The sequence below is a fragment of the Mytilus trossulus genome, chromosome 14 (assembly GCF_036588685.1).
Source record: "Mytilus trossulus isolate FHL-02 chromosome 14, PNRI_Mtr1.1.1.hap1, whole genome shotgun sequence".
NCBI classification, from domain to species: domain Eukaryota; kingdom Metazoa; phylum Mollusca; class Bivalvia; order Mytilida; family Mytilidae; genus Mytilus; species Mytilus trossulus.
In genome coordinates this window covers 41494979-41516189 of record NC_086386.1, presented here as the reverse complement: position 1 = coordinate 41516189, position 21211 = coordinate 41494979, and the positions used below count along the sequence as shown (strand labels likewise).

General features: G+C 32.9%; 1 protein-coding gene across 1 annotated transcript; it reads left to right on the top strand.

Moving 5' to 3' along the window:
- Nucleotides 1-6916: 6916 nt before the first annotated feature.
- On the top strand, nucleotides 6917-20740 carry LOC134696025 (uncharacterized). Its single transcript, XM_063557572.1, has 5 exons — nucleotides 6917-7085; nucleotides 11571-11890; nucleotides 15792-16099; nucleotides 19676-19893; nucleotides 20550-20740. Exons 1-5 carry the CDS (start codon nucleotides 7077-7079, stop codon nucleotides 20673-20675), a joined length of 981 nt encoding a protein of 326 aa, XP_063413642.1. The 5' UTR covers nucleotides 6917-7076; the 3' UTR covers nucleotides 20676-20740.
- The last annotated feature ends 471 nt before the right edge of the window (nucleotides 20741-21211 follow it).

Here is a 21211-nt window from a genome sequence, read left to right as displayed (position 1 = left end):
ATTAATAGATTGACTTTAAACACTTTTTTACACATTTCCCTTCTGTTTCTCTCGAAATTATCGTATACTGAGCTCTCCTTTACATTATTTACGTTTCTTTTACAATCCGGAAAAATCAGTATGATGAGATATTCTAAATATATCCAACCTACATTATATTTTATGGTGACGTCATTGTTGGAATGCCACACTTCGTAAAAGCAGGGATATCATTCACTAGTTATTTAAATTATTCTCAAAGATTGTGCATTAATTAAAATGATATTTGTTAAATTTAAACATAACTATGTTTGCTATAGATGATTCAAACATCAAAATGCAATACTTTTATTTGTAGGTCAACAACTTTCAAAGTAAACAAAGTCCGTGGGGCTATATGAGATTGGGGAGAGAAATGTATGTATGTACTCGAGATTCCGCCAATGTAGACGCACCCCTTGATTGACTGCAAGGGTACAGCGGATCCATGTACACTCCCTCAGGATTAATGGTGATGTGTCCTTTACAATATTATCCCACCACCAGAACAATCCCCACCCAACACCGCCCAAGGGAGCATGTAGGACACCGGGAAGTCTGTTATTATGGTGGAGGAAGCCGAAGTACTCGGAGAGAACCACCGGGCCACTCGGTGGAAACAGACAAACCAGAGAGATATCAGAAGATTGATCTCCAGGTCAAAGTAGGGGACAACTTTGACCAACCGAGGCCCCCAAAGTACCTATTCTAGTTTAAACTCCGGTCTGGGTACCAGAGATGTGTGTGAGAGGGTGAAAATTACCCTTCTGATGTACTGATATTTTTAGCACCCCGAGTGAGAATCGAACTCGGGACCTTCAGCACAGTAGCCATCGGTCTTAACCACTTGACCACGAACTCACATGATTTTTTTTCATTTTTTCTGTAAAACTCTGTTTTGAAAATCTTTCTCTAATTCAAGAGCACCTCAATTTATGAGCAATTATCCACTAAAATAAAAACTTAAAATGTGACATTTAGTATATGATAAGTAGTCTTCCACTAAAACTAAATCTTTGTGTACCAACATAATCGTTGTAATGGTAACAAAAGAAAAAAAAATACAAATGTTTCATTTTGTAACCTTTTTATTCATGAAATTTTACAAATATTTCAAAATGTAGGATTTGGAAACAAGCTTCACACAGTTTACATCAATCATATTGTTTTTTTTTATTAATACCTGTATCCCTGTGATGAGAGTTGTAACTGGGAACTTTATCAATGGAAATTTAAAAATTTAGATTTTTCAGTCTTTAAGAAAAAAATTAAAAATCTTAAGAGTACTGTCACAAACAATTGAAAATGACCCTAGCCTGCAGTTCAGTCGTACACTTTTGAGATTTCAAAAAATATTGTAGTTTTGTTAAATGACAGAGTTCAACTAGTTGAATTTTAGATAATTAACAATCAACTTTAATTGAATGTTTAGATTTAAAAGGTGCAGATCTCTTCTATTGGTCTAAATTGAATCCTAAACTTAAGAAACAAAATTACATTAAACAACAATTGATTTCAATATTGTCAACCTTTCTACATGTTCTAGCTGTTCTTTTTTTATTCTTTATATGAAGACTATCAAAAGAAACCCTCATCCCAAAAAAATAAAAATAAAATGAAATAGAAACAATGGCTGTCTTTCCCCTCAGAGCTATTCAGCTCTTTGATTTTTGTTCGTAAATACCCGGGTTAGCATATACTTGAAACCCATTATGGATGGGGGAGAATGTACATGCCAACTGACGTCCGAGGGTACGTATCCTAGGAGTTACTTAGATAATGGACCGTCATTTCACTGTCTACTTACGACTTTGGTCCTGATAATGCTTCCTGTCATCGTTAATATTAATGTCCAAGACTCATCGAGCAATACTTCATCATCGACTGCCAAGCTGACCAACCTGGTCCAGAAAGCAGCCGTTGTAAAGGCAGTTGACAACACCCAAATAGTCAACATATTACAAAAAAAATCTTACGAAAATGGCGGGCGTCCTTTCCAAATTTCCATCGTCACCCATGCAAATATACAAATGCTCCCTTAACGCCATCGGGCACCGAACCGACCGTGCCAGGTGCTGTATAGCCTGATTAAATACCAGAGATATGTTTACCAACTTGGCAGGTTATTTTCATACCTAAGGCACCGAACATTCATCTTATGTGGGCGTGTGGGCGTGTGGACTTGGGGTGTATGGTAAAATTTATATTTGATTTTCATGAAAAATAAAACGTATTACAATAACCTGAACGCTTGGGTAATGCAACGATGAGCTGATGTGTTACCTGACCATGTGCAGTATTAGAGTAGTGACAGTAAGGTGACGCAAGTTGCAAATATTTCATGCAAGTTGCTGACGAAACAACTAAACAATCAATACAAAAGTTAGGGCCTGTAATAAAGATTGGTTTGGATAAATAGCGGACAATTCGGACTGCCACTTGAACATGAAAGTATTTTGTATAGGGACGACAGTTTAGTATTGCAACTGGCCGCCAAAAGACCCCTCACATACTAATAGCAGGTGTATTTAGCTTATTTTGGGAGTCTCTGAATGATACTTGGTCTCACGGTCATAAAACTTTCGAGCATGATTTTTGTACTCAGACTCGAAAATCAACCAATCAAATTGCTGGATTTCATGTTTCGAGCATGGTTATTGTGCCCTGAGCACTGAGCACAAAAATCATGCTCGAAACATGAAATCCAGCCATTTGATTGGTTGATTTTCGAGTACAAAAATCATGCTTAAAAGTTTAATTACCGAGAGGCCTGGTACTAGGTCATAAAATTTTCGAGTCAGTTTTTTGTACACATACTCCAAAATCAACCAATCAAAATGCTTGATTTCATGTTTCGAGCATGATTTTTGTGCTCAGAGCACTGAGCATCAGAGCACTGAGCAAAGTTTTATGACTTCAACCCCTGGGCTGAGATGTTGTTTTTATGTTGTGGTTACTTGACATATCAAAAGGACATTAAAGCATTTTCTATTATACAGTCATTACTGTTTCTATTTTAACCTTTTGTGACCGAACGATGATAACAGGAGTGACAATTTTTGGTACTACATGTATGTTCAAATTCAGACTATTCTGACACGATGCAACGATTTTTTTTGTCTCCCTTTAACAAAGTCATTATTTCTTTTAATTGTATTTTAGATTTTTAAAATATTAAGCACGCGAGGATTAATTTAGTTCACTTGTCAGCAGTGCTACATGCATTGTTTCATGCAAAATAATAACCGGTAAAATAATAACTACAAAAAACTTAAAAGTATCAAATTTGCAGGATATCATATGCATGTATCATGGATGTGATCAGATTAAATATGTCTCTGATTAGGTACAGACGCACAGTAGCCATATTTCGTAATTACATATTAGAGGTAACCGGTGAGATCACGAATCACGTACGAATCACGAACGTATCACCTAATTTGCCGTATGACACGAAGCGGGATCATTAACTTCAAGTTAGGATGTATCATGCATGTGTTCATAAATATCTCGCCTTTATTATAAGTGCATTTTTATTGATTGATAAGCGTACTGCCTGTTTTATTCTTTTATTTTGTATGTCGTCGTCAAAGTCACGCAGCATTTACTGATGGGGGTTGAAGGGTGGCTTAAATTTTCAGAAAAAACATATTTTGATTTTGATTTTGATAAAATAATAATTCGGGCCAGCACCTAGAGTAGGGAATTGATTTGTTTTCTAAAATAAATAATCTGAATGACCAAATATGCCAGGCCGGCCCCTTTAGAATCAAATGGTTGCCTCCTTATACCATTTTCAAAGATAGATGATCGATACCCGCTATAACTGGGATATCAAAATAATATTTAGGAAGAGGACGTAAAAAATGAGAAGGGGGGGGGGGGGGGTGTTCAAATGATTTTTTTGACAGTCCCTGCAAGAAATTTACAACAAATAATAATTAAAAATCATTTGTCCCGTACCTACCATTTTACATGAACAAGGGCCATATTTCTTTCGGAAATAATAGTCATGTATTTAACAAGTTGAAAAATGACAAATTCTGAGCGGGACGTCAATAAATATACTTGTAAATGGGAATTGACCCCTCCTTTGGTGTATACATGCAAAGCTTAAGAAAGAATTGACTGATTTTTTTAATTTATCCGGATCATTGTTAAGAATGAGCTAAATAAAAACAACAAAAAGGGGGAGGGGAGATTCCTTAAACTCTTTGTTTTTAAGGAAAAAAGAAGAAAAAAAGAATACCAAATACTTTACAGAAAACGTCATATATACTACGTTTTCTTTCACAGAATAAACAATGACTAACCCAATAAGATATACTAATATAGTTTTATAATTCCAGCGTATTAAATTCCAGTTTTTTTACGGTGTACCTTTCTTTTTATCGCACCAAATATCTGAAATAAAAACAGCAATGCCTCATATTAAATGAGGATAAGGGGACGAACCTTTGAATCTAGGATCGGAGCTTGCAGATTTAAAAAAATAAATTTTATGGCTAGAAGAAAAATAGCAATGAATATGCTGGCTTCCTGCTAAAAAACCTGGCCTTCAAATTCTATTATACAATAAAATAATACATGTGTAATAAATAATCTTTCGTATAGCAGTTGATTTTATTTTATAAAATAAATAATCTAACTGACCAAATCTGCCATGCCGTCGCCCTCAGAATCAAATAGTTGACTCATTATACCCTGCTTAAAGATAGATGATCGATACCCGCTATATCTGCGATAAATGATTTGTTTTTAATTTGTCCCGGACAGACCATTTAACATAAAAAATAACTTGTCGCGCAGCATAAAGAAACTTTAAAGAAAAAAAGTTAAACGGTCGGTCTCTACTAGTTTAAATGTTTATTTTTGAATTAATGTATATTCAATATCTTTGTTTTTTCATTCTATCAAACCCATGCACCGTGGTAATTAAAAGATTGTCCCCATGATTAAATCATGCTATCATTTTACGTGACTTTAAAACCACAGGTATTCATTTGTACGTACTGTTTCGTTTTTCATTAAACTTAAGGCACTTCCGGTATATAAGTTAAAAATACATAGTTTTATATCCATCCTTATACTCGAAAGCTCGTATTTTATCATTGTTTTCACTTTGTGAGGTGTCAAGGGGTACTTAAGTCGATTATTCGAATATAATGAGCTTTAGGGAGCTACCATTTGATTTTTATGGGGGGGCTAGGATGAAAAATTTTGTCCTGCCTTTTTTTTTAAGCTGTAATCTCTGTCCTGCCTTTTTATTTTTCACCCTGTTCGGTCCTGCCTTTTTTTATAGTTTATCCTGACTTTTTTTACCTAAATTGTCGTCCTGACTTTTTTTTTTTGCAAGTGTCTCATCCTGCCTTTTTTTTTTACTCAAAACTCCTGTCCTGCCTATTTTTTCAAATTTCATCCTAGCCCCCCCCCCCCCCCCCCCCCCCCCCCCCCCCCCATAAAAATCAAATGGTAGCTCCCTTACCCAATATGAAAATCACTGCTCCCAATACGTTCGTTCGTCATTATTCGTCGGTTCATGATCTCACCGGTTACCTCTAATAGAGCTTTCTTACAAATTGACGACAGGTACGAACGAACGTAAATGGAGCACGTATTTCATTTCTACAATAACAGTTAAAAGAGTCTGTTATATCCAGTAAAACAGCATTCTTTTCTAAATCAAGTTTGTTTTAAAATAAAATAATATCGCAAAGAATACACGATTTTAATTTAATCAAACAGAGAAAAATAGTGTTAAATACACTTACGTCCGATACGTTACTGACGTAAACCACGAGTACTCACATTTCCGCGGGAATTATTTAAGCACGAGTTTCACGATTAATATTTCAATGACATTATTGAAGTACGTTAGTCTAAATTTAACGACAAGATTCACATTTATTTTTATTTGTTACAGTACACTTTCAGCAAATTGTCAAAGTGGAATATCGAGATTGGCTAAAAAATGATGCTACAATGTTTTAAAAAAGTAATTTTGAATAAATCTAGAAAAAATACTTTGTATATCAAGAAAATAAATCTACAACTTTGCATCATATATTATAGTGTGGATTTTATAATGACGATTTAAAAGTACACATGTTCGGGAGATGGGCGCGAAGTTGTCACTTATCGTCCAGTGGCTAATATTTCATGAATGTTCAGGACAATAGGCACAACGCAGTTATACGCCCAAATAACCGTTCCATTGCTCCGGTGTACCATATATACACATTAAGGGGGGATGATATTACCAGGGGAGAGGCGATGAATCAAAAGTTATGAAACAAGCACCAGCATACGGCATAGTATGAAAGTCATCTTTTTTTCTTCATTTTCATTTTATTATTTTGAGCGTTTCAATTTTTGAATCAAGGAAGTATTTGTGTTTCTGTTATATTTAGCGAAGAATACAATGTATTTGCTTTGACATTTTCTTAGATTATTTTCTTTGGTTAAACAGTGTAACATTGTAATATAGAAGAGTGGGGGGGGGGGGGCGTTTTTAGTCTTCTATTGGCAGTTTTTTCGTCTGACTACTCTATATTTAGAATATTTTGTAGTTATCTCCTCCGACCTGGTGGTATCAATAATCATATTCTAACCTATTGCACGTCGTGAAATCCTATATATGTCTTAAAAAAATCCAATTTAATAAGTGTCGTTGCATGCAATATGTCAAAATAAAGGATCCCTAAAACGTGTCTTACGTATGATTCGTCAAGCATACGTACCTTTCGTCAATTTGTATGAAAGCTCTAATAGGACAGTACGATTTGAGATAATCGATTTAAAAGTATACATTACATTTTAACTGTCTAGTGTTGTTGTGTCAACAACTATGACGTACCATATGGAAGTAATATTTAAATATTACTTCCATGGACGTACTTTAATCAATAACTTTTTGCTGACATAGACACATTACGCCATGCGTGCAATATTTACCTTTTCTTTATTATATATAGATACAACCAGAGGAGTTCCAAATGATGCAGTTAAACGTGTAATTTCAGTTTAAAAACGAATACCTTAACTATATAGTGAAAGTTATGCGAACGGTAAGTTTTATGGTTAAGAAGTCTAAGAACAATTACCTAAAACTTTTGGAAAATCATACGGAGCCTTACTAACAAAGAGTTGTATACATGTTTCCTTACCTAAATTAATTAATCATGTAAGCGATCATTGTTTCTGGTTAACATGGTAACAAGACTTTTAACACATTTTCGTCAAGTTATTCGTACGTTTGATATTGATTTGTCAAAATATTTAAAAGCTCCAAGGAGACGTAGATAACCTTATCTATCAACCTTAATACACACCATTGATTTATTAAACAGGGAAGTATTTAAAGTTAAAAAATATATTTGATTCTTAACCTGTATTTGTGTGTTAATTGAACACTACAAATGTTGCAATGTAAATGTACTTAACTACTTTAGGGGGAACGATCCATATGTGCAGTCTGCATGGTTGCTTTATTTTCACAACATACTGTACTGTCTAAATTTAATTAATTATTTAACGATTGTATTAGTTTCATTCTATATCTTTATTTTTGTGAAGCGGACTATGACTGTCACAACAAATAAACGGAGAACAAAGTAAACAGGTGATCTTTTTTTTCAAACATTTTTGTTTCTTTTTTTTAAAGTTATTTGTTTTTGCTAATTAATTGTGCGTGCATTTACTGTTATAACGATTCGTTGCTTTTTGAAGTATAAAAATCATACAGTGAATACATTGACGAAACTTTAAGGAAATACACTTAGGTCTGAAGGGGACAGTTTCACTTGCATTTCAAGACCAAAATGTTTCACAAAATAAAACGAAATTAAAAATCTTTACTAAAAGATTTAAAACATGGTCACTAATTGTGTTCTTAAGCAATGTGACTACTTTTTCTCTCACTTTTGACGATTATTTACTAGTCATGAAAATACCAATATTGTGTTATAATGATATTTTGAGATCATTTTAAACCCAGGATTGTATCTACCACATGCTTAACTCTTTTATTTTTTGGTCCTTCTTGGTTTTATCATCTCTTAAGGCTTTTAGACATTCAAATATCTTAGCCTTGAGAATCATTGAAGAAACATGAATTGATGAAATGCGCATATAGTGCAATACAATTGGTACCATTCATGTTATTACGGAAGAAAGAAATTGAAGCAATAATGCAAAATGGTAAAGTTGAGGTCAACGTTTCAAAGTGAGATGACAACCATATCTGGTTTTTCGAATAGTAAAATGTTGTGGTGTAAGACTTATGTTAATGGTAAGAGGGGAGTTTCAGCAGTCGCAGACATGTTAAAGCCTTCACACTATTTATATTTATGCTTTTCCTAAGTAAATATCCGGGATGTTGGCTACATTGTATGTTTGTAACCGAGTAGCGGTTTTGAAGCGAGGAAAAGGCGATAATGTGAATAAAAGTAACAAAATTTCATTGATGAGAATTGTATGCACTTTAAAATGTGTGACACGGAAGGAACTGAACCATAGTTTATTTCCAGCAAGCAGATGCAATCGTTTCAAATGCGCTGTTTTATCGAACCCCTCTCCCCAGTTTTCCATGATAATGATTTTGAGATTTCAAAGCAAGTTTCAGGATGAAAAACTACTTTAGGCGTATGAGTTATATAGACATGAATACCTATCACAGATTTTAACAAAATATGCCAGCTTCTATGTCAATGTTTTATTTGTTTTAATGTTATTTTTTTTTATCTAAATGTAATACGTCACTCAGGATGTTAGATTTTGAGTCTCAATGTGTGAGGAATATAAAAAAAATTAGATAGATTAATACAGTAGCAAATGGCGAAGCAATTTGATGAAGTGTATAGAAGAGGGACGAAAGATACCAAAGGAACAGTCAAACTCATAAATTTAAAACAAACTGACAACGCCATGGCTAAAAACGAAAAAGACTAACAGAAAACAATATTACACATGACACAACATAGAAAACCAAAGAAATAAACAACACGAACCCCACCAAAAACTAGGGGTGATCTCAGGTGCTCCGGAAAGGTAAGCAGATCCTGCTCCAAATGTGGCACCCGTCGTGTTGCTTATGTGATATCAAATTCGTTAAATAGTCTCTGATTCGGTAGGTCACATACATGAAAGGGAAGCGGATTGTAGTTACGACGTAAGGAACATATCCGATATCATTTGTGAAACGTTATTCCATAACGGTCAACCAACTCGTGAACGCGTCCGTAAAATTTACGAAGGGATGATTTCAACTTCACCATTTGAAACTCTTGGTTTTATAGCTTCCTTGTGACAGCAACCCTCTATCAAGAAAATCATGATAGGAAATGCAAGCACAAGAATATCGTATCAATTGGGAGATATATACCCCGTATGCAGGTGCTGCTGGAATGTTGCTTCTTAAAAATGGAAAGTTGACAATTGGAAAGCTGAAATCATCTCTTTTGAATTATTTAGTGAAAGAACATCATATATAAAGCGGAAAGTAGATAAAGGATAATGCTAACTTTTTATCTTTCTTTCTAAGAAGTTCTTGCATGAAGTCAGCCTCATAATAATAAAGAAATAAGTCGGCAAGTAGAGGGGCACCATTTGTTCCTATTGGAATACCGACAGTTTGTTGAAAAAACACGCCCTCCGAACGTAACAAATATGTTGTCAATCAAAAAATCAAGCATCGCGATAATATTAGTTTCAGAGAATTTTTTGTTTGAATCAGAGTGATCCTTTACAAAGTAGGATTTATTCCTTCCTAAGACAAGCTACTTGTATCTATGTTGGCCATTCTTTTTAATGAAGCAAAGCAATACCAACTCTTTCAATTTGTCTGTTAGTTTGGAATGTGGAATACTTGTGTAAAGAGTAGATAAGTCAAATGTGTTTATACTGTTACAAGATAAAAGAGAGTTAGATTGTATGTACTCTAAAAGATCTTTGGAATTTTTGGAATTTTTAAGTTTTACATCTGAATCACGCCACCTCTAGAATAGGCAGTTTCACAATAACTTTGAAGCCCGTCTTCGATTGGTATTAAAATGGATGTTTATAATATAGAAAGAGGTTTCGTGGAGCACTTGGAAGACCCAGCAATATACCGTTGTTTGTAAGGACACTTATGTAGTTTAGGTATCCAATACAGTGATGGAAGTTCCAGTTCTTCATCTTTGGTTGAAATTCCAAAGGAACAAGGAACATACCTATGATTATCCAGGATTTTCTCTTAGGTGTTGGTGGTCCCAGGGTTATCTTATACGGAGGTATGCTCTGTGATTTGCTCCATATTGTGGTGTATTAAGACAAAGCTGTGACTTCTTCATGATCATTGTAGTGACTTTAAAGGAAAGTAAATCATTTTCAGGTACAAAACAAAATACGTTGTTTATATTTCTAACATTTAGTATTTCTGAAAGATAAAATCTTATTTTATTTTATTTTGATGGGCATTTTTCGTTCCTGCTGTTTAAATTAAACAAACACCTGTCCAGTCAGTTACTACCTTTAACTCGCCTACAGTTGTGTTGATATCTATTGTCCTTCTATTGTCTATGCCAATCAACGCAATGCAATTGTTACCTGAGAGGGAGCATCTTAAAGATTTACCCAACTTAGTTTATTTTTACACCTTCTACAGGAACAGAAAAAACACGGCGCATCGAAATCCAAAATAATATTTAATCTTTCTGAAACACAAAATGCATTAACTTTTGTATATCTAGTGGATGCCTGGCGTTAGAACTTTCCAAACGACACAGGTAAGTCTAATATTATAGTATTTTTGGAGGTGAAAATACGACCGTATTTGTCCATTTGTTATGATAAACCTTAAGTTTGTAATGGGCCACCATACCAACAAAAAAATGGAGTAAGTGTGTTTGAATTACAAACTTTTAGATCAAGACCGAAGTATCGGCAAATCCATTTTGATTTAACAAATGCCTCGCCTCTTGAGACGCAAAATCGGACACCCGAGCGACACCTTACCATATTCGATGAAAAACTTTAAAACTGATATTTTTTTTACTAAGAAGCTGGCATTTGGATAACATTTGTGATAGGTATTCATTTCTATGTAAATCATACGGGGGAAAAATCGCAATATACTGAAACAAGCATATTATGAAGTTTTGAAATTGTTAGCACGGAAAACTTGAGTTTAAGATAACGGAGTACTAAAAAGGTCTGATTCTGCCTACTGGAAATATATAATAACTCGGTTCTGCAAGTGCGAAACATTATTGAGTGTAAAAAAATCGGAATAAAAATTGTGATACTTTTACTTACCTCGATTGGTTATTCTTCGCCATAAAACAGCCATCTTTAACAAAAAAGAAAAAAACAAAAACAAAAACCCGCGCGTTGCGTTCTTTACTTTTCTTTACATGTAGTTGGAATACCCAATACACACTCCTGCATACATTCACATAAATGTTATTTTTTCGTTCTGATATTTCGTCAAAAAAGAGGAAAATATTAGTCTATCTCTTTTTGATGTCTCTTCATTACGTCATTTACTTCTATACATATATTTCTACTTCCAGATGGAGCGTGAAGTGTTGGAGAATTCTTTTGTAGAAAAGCATTACACTCATGCGCAAAATATCAATCCACATACAAAACAAAAAGATGATCCCAAGTATGAAGAAAAAATAAATCTGATTAAGGAATGTCAGGAAATTGTCGGAACTGACGATTCTAAGAAGAAACCATTGAATATTGCTATCATTGGACTACCCGGCGGAGGGAAATCATCTTTATTAAACACTATATTTGCTAGCTTTAGTACAAAGTGTTGGGAAGATATAGTTCAATTTGGATCTTTTGGCAGGCTTGATAGACAGTTTACAACACGATTCAAAAGGTTTGCATATTCATATTTTTATGTTGTTAAAAATTTTGAAATTTAAATTAATAAATAAAAAATTTATTAGGACACATAACCAAACGGTAACGTGTTAAACAATTTTCAATAAACATTTCAATGTTTTCTAGTTTGAAAAATGAAACCATCCAGAAAAAAATGGACTGCTTGATATTACATTGGTTTCATTTTAACGTATTGGAAACAATTTTATATTATATTGTTCCTTCTATTTGGTTTATGCATTGCATCTAACTTTAAGAAACTAATGTTTATCAATATTTGGACACTAAAGTAATTTAAAGCTAAGTGTAAATGGGATCAGTTACTTTTGTTTTATTCACGCCAGACACATCTGATCATTACACATAATGTTTCCTTTTTTTCTATATTTAATAGTTTGTCACTTAAAAACTAAAAATGTTACGCTTCCATACGTTTTCAAACCTAAGAAAGTAACAGGTAGTCAATGGAATTAAATTGATCAATGTACAAGACTACTCTGTGTCAGCCGAATTATTAAAATTTGTTATATCGCTGTTTTCGCAGGGTAAAAAAGAAGTATGCTTATTAATTAGATGGCATGCTTTAAGTTGTTGTTGATCTTCAACAAATGAAACCCAAATATTTCTAGTTCCCTTTCGTAATGATGTAAAATGTCAGCTAAAATTGAGATATTTAGTTTGTTCTTGCATAGCATCTATATTTTTATAAATTGATCATCATAATTTCCCTTTAATTTTGTCTAACTGCTTTATATTTTATGATTATGGACAGGACTTGATACTTAAAAGTATCAGGCATTGACGTCATGTATCAGTGCAGTCACGTCCATTTATCAATGAAATGCCCTCGACTTCATGTATATAACCGAACAACTATTCCAACGTTTTGTACAGGTAAAAGAAGTTGTACTTACTTTTTCGAATTACTTAATTTTCTAAACCAAAAATAATACAATTTATGATTTTGACAAACTGCGGATAAACGGAATAGTGACATTTTATTTTGTGAAACGAAATTTGTCAGCTCGAATATCAGCCTGGCCTTATGAGCACGCTTGATATTTCTGCTGATAAAGTCTATATCAAAAACAAAAGAGCCATTATTTTATTTGTATAAATAATGATGGTAAAATTATGGTTATGATCAAGGTACAGTAAATTCGCTATTTTGCAAATTTTGGTAAATATTTTACCTCTCTGAAATGTAGAATTGAGAATCGAAAAAAAATATATTCAATTCATTAATGTTCCTAAATATTATTGATAATGCTGTCGTGCTAATTGCTAAATATAAAAAGAAGGTGTGGTATGATTGCCAACGAGATCTCATCATAAGAGACACAAATGACACAGAAAGCATGCACATAACTAAAAACAATCTGGTTTACTAACGCTATTAGAAACTAAATACCGATAAATACGTGCAAATGTAACTTACAGTAGGAGATTATATCACTGAGTTTTCCAAATATGTTGGAAGCACATACGTGACTCTACGATTATAACTCCAACAAATGCGCACATATTTTATAAAGTAGTGTTGTATTGAGTCGAACATGTTGAGTTCCTTTATAAGTTTTCCTTTTCCGTTTACGAGATTTTCCACAAACTTTTGTCAAATAGAAACAGTTACTGTCAAAATCATAACAACAATAATTATTTTTAAAAGACATTAACTGCACATTATATATCATTATTTATACTTTATACTTGCTATTTAATTTTGTACAACAATATGTAGCCTATTAAGACAACAAACCGTATTTGTCTACTGTCACGAATCTCATTGCTAAATCCAAGGTTTCACAGGTAGATTGAGACTCATCATTGTTTTGTATTAGTATTGAAACACTTTCATAAAGATATACCAGTGGAAAAGGCTATCGATTGATTTGTGTTCATTTCAAAGGGGAACCAGAATGGTTTCAAACATCAGTGGATAATTCATGTGCTAAGGCAGTACTAGAAATCTATTTTCGAAGAGCAATAAGAAAGCTAAATTGGTGTCAAACTTCCCTTGCGGTTTTTGACCAACCACTTTTTAAAGTATCATAATTAACACAATGGAACTGGCCTTGAGATACTATTAGTGGATGGACTAGTGTTTTAGTATAAGCCCACGTTACATCATCCATTACAGTAGATTCATTTTTGGGGGATTCTCAAATTACAAAATAATGTAGAGCACATCAAGTTACAGCATGCACACTTTATCGTTTATTGTAAAACACTTATGGCCGGTACATACATTCTTTGAGTAATGGTAAAGTGATCTACGAATTTAAAAGGTGGTGTTTGGAAAGATCTAAAGAATCTATACATTTTAAACTATGGTACGTTACCCTGCGATTTGAATTTACATTATTAATATTTTGTAAGGTCTGTATATGCGAGACTACCTTCTTTGTATATCTAGAAGCTCTCGCGAAAATTATGACTTAGTTCATTGCTTTGAATCACACCAAGAGTGAATAGGTTGGAAAAAATCATGAAAATACTGTAAATTCAGAAATTATTGCGTGCATTTATTATTGCGATTTTGTAATTTAAAGAAGGGTATGTTGTGCTTCTGTGTGGTCGGTCTAGGTCATTTAATAAAGTGACTGAATATAGAAAAAAAATCATTCACACAGAAGACAAGAACAATTGAAAATATTCCTCCGACACGAGATGCACTACTATGACACGATAAACGTGTAGCTTACCAAGTTAGTGGTGTTTGGGGTTATTTTTAGTCGTAAATCCATCACCAGATTCATCTGGTTGGCAAAACTTTATGATCATTGGTGCCATTCTGGTCAGTGATTGCAAAAGCTGCGATATAATGTTTAAAACAAATCCACTGTAGCTGTACGAAATTATTTCGAGGGTCATGCAAATGCTTGAAAGCAGCATTAAAATGCAAAGCATAATGTAACCGCTCATCGGACTGTGAGAGGGAAACAGATTTACTTGTTTTCATACATTTGAATCTTATTTCATTATCAATACTTTGATTGTGTTCTATAAAGTTGTTATGCCAAATAACTATTTTTGATGCATCATTTTTATTTTTGTTCTAATCAAAACAAATACTTGTCTTGTATCTTTGTAAGATTTAACACATATATTTCAGTGATACATTTTCAAAGTCATGTAAATATTAACTAAAACTGAAAATTTAGACCTTGTCAGAGACGCCCTATTGTATGGTATCGGCAAATTTTATTACATAGTTTATGTCATCTCTTTCATACATATACTATATTCGTTGGTATTGGTATCCACATAAATGTCTTATTATTCATTGTATCCATTGAGTTATTTGTGTCTTAATTTATATCACATTATTACACCAATATTTTTGCCGCCATTTTGAAAACATGATCTTTGTGTCCTGGTATAAATGATACACTGTAGACCTGTGTCTCTATCTTATGATCAGTTTCACAAATCTGTTATTTTTCTATTTATTATTTATAGTGAATATTTAAAAATACCTTCAAACTTTGACATTTTTTACAGCACCATTTTGAATTAAGACGCCGTTTTGATTAATTGTTTCTTTTATGAAAATGAAAACAATATTTATTGACATGTCTTACATGTATTTCCTTAAATTTGTGGTATCTACTGAACTCTTGTATATTGGAGACTACATCAAATGTTTGATATTGTAATCCCTGTACCTTATGTCAGCCATCTTTAATTTGGCGGTCATTTTGGATTTTTTCCGTGGCTCCATATCTCAATTTTGTTTATACCCCTTAATCTTTCATTGTACCAAGTTTTATGCTTTTACCATAAAGTGATCAATTATTCTTATATCCGCTGGACTATTACTGCATATGATAGACATTTTGCTATTATATACATTATTTTAGTGTAAATGACTTGTTTCTTTATCATGTTTATAGCTTCACAAAAGACGTTTACTACAAACCAAAAGACGATTATTTAATGCCGACCTTTTTGGACATGACTGGGTTTGAGGACGAAGACTCCGCAAAGACTGCGGATCTTCTAGAATCGGTATTTGCTGGTAGAATAAGGGAAAATGAAGAATTGAAAAGTGCAGTAAGCTTCAGAATTATGAAGTTCATTCGAAAGTTAGTGTGTCATCGTCCAGTTGATCGGATAATTGTAGTCTGTACGTCAAATCCAGATGTTAATTTACCAAAGAGCTTCTGCAAAGCTGTATGGGATGCGAAGAAAAAATACGGGGGTAACTATGAAATACTATTAGATACATAATCAAAAACGCGTCTTTTGTTTTTAAAAGATTTTTGCACGTATCCGTTTATTTACTTATATGTAGTGTGCATGTGATTTTACATTTGAAATCCAATAGCAGACAAAGAGTGTGTAAAGAATCAGTGTGGTTTACATTCTTGTCAATAATTGTTTCATGGTAATACTGCAGGCCTGTACATACATACAGTTTCAGATGACAGTTCTAGTATTTTTTTTTCACGTTAACTGTTCATTTCACCATAAATAAGATTCGGTTTGGTGACGGGCATATTTGAATGGAAAGGTTTACAGACCCAGACCGTTGGCTTCAACAGGGTTCTCGAGTGCTCCCTCGCCGTTTAAATTCAGTAAAAAGATTTGTACTTGTCGAAAAAGGAACAACTTTAACTTTTGCAAATGCTAACACAATTCTATATTAATATTCTATATTGTTATAAAATACATACAACAACATAATAACAAACCTAAGCTCGATTTATATCTATTTTTTAGAAGTTTACATGTGCCGTCATTTTATTCTTGCGTTGCTACCTTCGTGTGACGAACAGTTCTTAATTCTATTATGCTGTTTGTGTGTACTGTCTTAAATCATTTTAGGTATTCGTTGTTATTCTGTGATTTACATGTCGAAATGTACTATTATATTATTTATTTATGTATTTCTCTGTCCTGCGTGTTTTTGCATTTATTTGTACTATATTTCTGTCCTGTTATGTTGTCATTTTAGCGGTGAACTTAACATTACCATAAAGCGAGAGTTTTGGCTAGCCACAAAACCAGGTTCAACCTACCTTTTGTTTCTTAAAATGTCCTAGCTTTGCCAATTCGGGAATATGGCAGTTGTTATCTTATACTAGTGGTTCGTTTCTATGTATGTTGCGTTGTCGTTTGTTTTTTGCTGCACTTCAATGTTTCTGATGTCTCGATGTTTTCCTCTTATAGTTGATGTGTTTCCCTCTATTTTGTAACCCGGATTTGTTTTACCTAATATATCGAATTATGACTTTTGAACAGCAGTATACTGCTGTTGCCTTTATCTAAGTTATGCTCGGGAACTATGGAGTTTTAATCAAGGTAAATTATTGTGCATTTTTTTAGGTCGGCAAAACTGTGTATCACTGTTTTTATATGGATAATAGGGTAATTTTTCTTATGTTTGTAACAAGAAAATTTAGAATTATTTAATGCCGGTGGAATTTTGTATAGAACAAAAGACAAATAATTGTATAAATAATGATGTTTATAAATCGTAACTAGAATATGCCAATGATGGCAAAACTAATTGCCATTCTTATGTACGTGATTTATTACATGGTGATAGTGTAAATTATATATGGTGACAACAATCGGATAGAAATGTGATTATATTTTTTTATTTTGTTTATTACATATTTTTTTTTAAAGTTTCGGGGCCTTTTATAGCTGACTATGCGCGCGGTATGGGCTTTGCTCATTGATGAAGGCCGTACGGTGATCTATAGTTGTTAATGTAGGTGTCATGTTGTCTCTTGTGGAGATTTTTCTCATTGGCAATCATACCACATCTCCTTTTTTTTAATTTAAAATGGCCAGTAATGGAATCAAATAACGGCAACAACAAACAAGATAAAAAATCTTTCCAGTCCAGGAAAGTATAAATCTCAATTTGTATTCAATTTGTATTTTGACATTTGTTCTTTGCCGGAACAGTTATTAAAAGCAAAGTAAACATTAAAATCAAAAAACAGAAAAACGTTGTTGAAAGCAATATTCACATTTAAACAAAATTCCTGATATCAAATAAAATTCATTGAAAAAAACCCAATAAAAATAACAAAACTACAGAGCCTAAAACCATGAGAATTGGTAAGGTTAAAAAATACATTAAGATTAAATGAACGATATTTTTTTTCTCATTTCAAAACGATTTTTGCTTCCGAAGAGCTCTTCTGAATTTACCTTTATTGGAAATGGTAAAAGCTAATTATTTGAAAACCAAGTACAGAAACAAGGGTTATGTAATCAAAAGAGAACCTAAACCTCATACCAAATATCCATCTAACATAAAGGACATATTTGCCTTGGGGGTAGAGGCCGATATTCTTTGGTACTTTATAAACTTATAAACGGACAATTGAAGAATTTATCATTATTTATGTCAGTACAAAGAACTGACAACTGAGCAGATGATACCTTTGAGGACTTATAGACTACAAAAGTACTAGCAGTGGTATCGACCCAGTGATGTAAAGTTGAAATATACTTTGATATTGAATTTGTTAATAGCGTTTTTCTAGATATACCTTCACCACGGATTCTCACCGTTAATTATTTGAAAGCCAATGATGTATATATATCAACAAACCGATGAAATTCATGATCAAACGAACTATAGAGATAATTGGCAAATTCATAAAGGGCCAATTTCCGCTGGAAACTTTCATTACTCCATAATTCAAAAACTTGTAAACGGACATTTTCAGCAATAAGTAAAATCACAAAAATACTGAATTCAGAGGAAAATTGAAAACGGAAAGTCCCTCAAATGGCAAAATCAAAAGCTTAAACACATCAAACGAATGGATAACAACTGTCATATTCCTGACTTGGTACAGGCATTTTCCTATGTAGAAAAAATAGTTGATTGAACCTGGTTTAAATTTAAAACTAGCTTAACCTCGCACTTGAATGACAGTCTCATCAAAATTTCATTATATTGACAAAGATTCGTGAACAAAACAAATAGACATGATAGGTAAAAATGTAAAAAATACAGCATTCAACATTGTGTTATAATCCCAATCACTTAAAGAAACAAACAAATATATAGCAATGAAGCACAAAATAGCATATAGACCAGACAAATTAGTAAAAATTAAAGACAAGAATACACAAATTTAACATAGTACAATAACACAATAACGAGATGTATAAGTACAGAGCCAGTCATATATGTAATAAAGCAACATAAAAAGTCATATAGACAAAGCACATTAGGAAAAATGAGACAAGAATACGAGAATATCATAAACAATAATGAAAGGATGTACAAGTATCACAAGTACCTTATTAACAATACAAACAAACAAATATTTAACATAGAGGCACAAAAAGGCATATATCAATTTAACAACCTCATTCATTGCTTTCATACAATGCTACTATTAAAAATATCTTTAAGTCTTATTTATTGGGAAGGTTAAACAATATAACAGCCCCAAATGTGTACTTTGGTGCAATTCTGAACAGATCTTTTAATAAACACAAACAGATATATAGCACAAACCAGAATATATGCAAAATAATCTAAAGTAGTTGATATAGACCCTTTTATATATTTTCCAGTCAGGAGAAGAAAATCTCTATTCCATGTGAGTTAAGAAAAAAAATGTAAAATCGACCATAACGCTTAAAATACAAATTAAAGGAAGATTTTAGTTCGCTCCTTGTGGTCACACTTGCGAAGTATGTCCCATATAAAGTAAAACCCTATGCAATGTCCAAAACGATGAAAGGAACTCAAATGCTTGAAACTGAATTTCTTTTTATTTTTCTACTTTCAAAAAAGATATACCTGTGTACGGAGTAATGACATTTAGGGACAAATACTCACCAGACGAACCACGGGTTAAAGACAAAATGAAAGAATTTTGCGATCACCTGGCATTACCTGATAATCGGTTTGCTCATATCATAAATTACTGTGATGCTATCGATAAAAGAAGGGTGCATTTAACTACGACTATTCCGTCGCTGGATGTACCAGTATTGCATCTCATGAAACAGGTAAAGTAATGTTATGTTTTCTGCTGAAGTTAGATTGCTAGACATGCATGCTACCCTTGTAGTTGCGAAAACATTTTCATGTGATATTTTTGATGGATTCAAATTATAAAAAGATGCCGTATGATTAGAATTGTCCAGCTGTATATGGTCCATTCTAATATGCATGTACCTAAAGTGTTTGATCTTAAAGACATTAAGGCTGACACTCATAAAACGTCCTCTTTAAATGGGTTTGGCTATTCATTAAAGTTGCCTTTGACATACAAGTTTAGATCAGTTATTATATATACAAACTTTTGTTGTTGTTGAAGGTAAATCCCCATACAACTTTGAGGTTTTTAAATCTTGGTAGAACATGCTTAATATAGTTCACATCATTTCTGTTTTGAAAGTTGTTGAAAGTATTAAAGAAGACTAAAAAACATATTATAAAATTTCGGGGAAAAAAAGGTGCCAATTAATTGTTCGTTCGCGGAAAATGTTAATTTTGGATTATATGTAATACATTATGTAGTCTGAATCACGACTTTTTTCAAATTTTTCTTTTTCATGCATTCTTCATATGCAATAAGGGCATGTGCGAGACATTATTAAAAACGATGTAAATGTACATAATGTTAAAACAAAGTTATGAATACCATTTTATTTCATTTTAGGTTTTGAACCCACGTCAAGATGATCCAAGAAAGAAACATGTCAGCAAGATGGACATATTTTCAATGTTTGCATTCATATTTGCTGTGCTGGCATTCGTTTCTGTACTTTTTATTTCGAATCGTTAATTATGATTGTGTGTACTTCTGGTTTTTTTATTTTCATTTGAATTTTAAATAAAGTAAAACTTTTATATCATTTTCATGTGAATTTCGTTATGTCATATTAAAAAAAAAACACATATTATGGTTGTAGAAAGTTGTGTTTGAAACTAATATTATAATTACTAGCAAGTAAACATTGATGTTCAGTTGATGGGCTGGATGTATGCATTTGCGTCAATTCGAATTTCCGCTAATACTATAACGATGTTTTCTTTCAATGATTAAAACCGTAGATTTGTTTAATTTCGTAGTTACTAAATTTCGAGGATGAAGGTAACTAACATGTTCATAGATACTATACTTCGTGATTACCATAGTCTGCATAAAAGCCTTAGGAAAATTTATCATTTAATTTCGTGGTTCAATTGTACCCACGAATTTCCCGTAAATTGGTATACAACGAATAATAACGAATCCACAGTTATTATTTACTGTAGTGGTGTTTTGAGATCAAAGTTATTTTAAAAAAACATACAGTTACAGCGGTTTATATTCTTTTC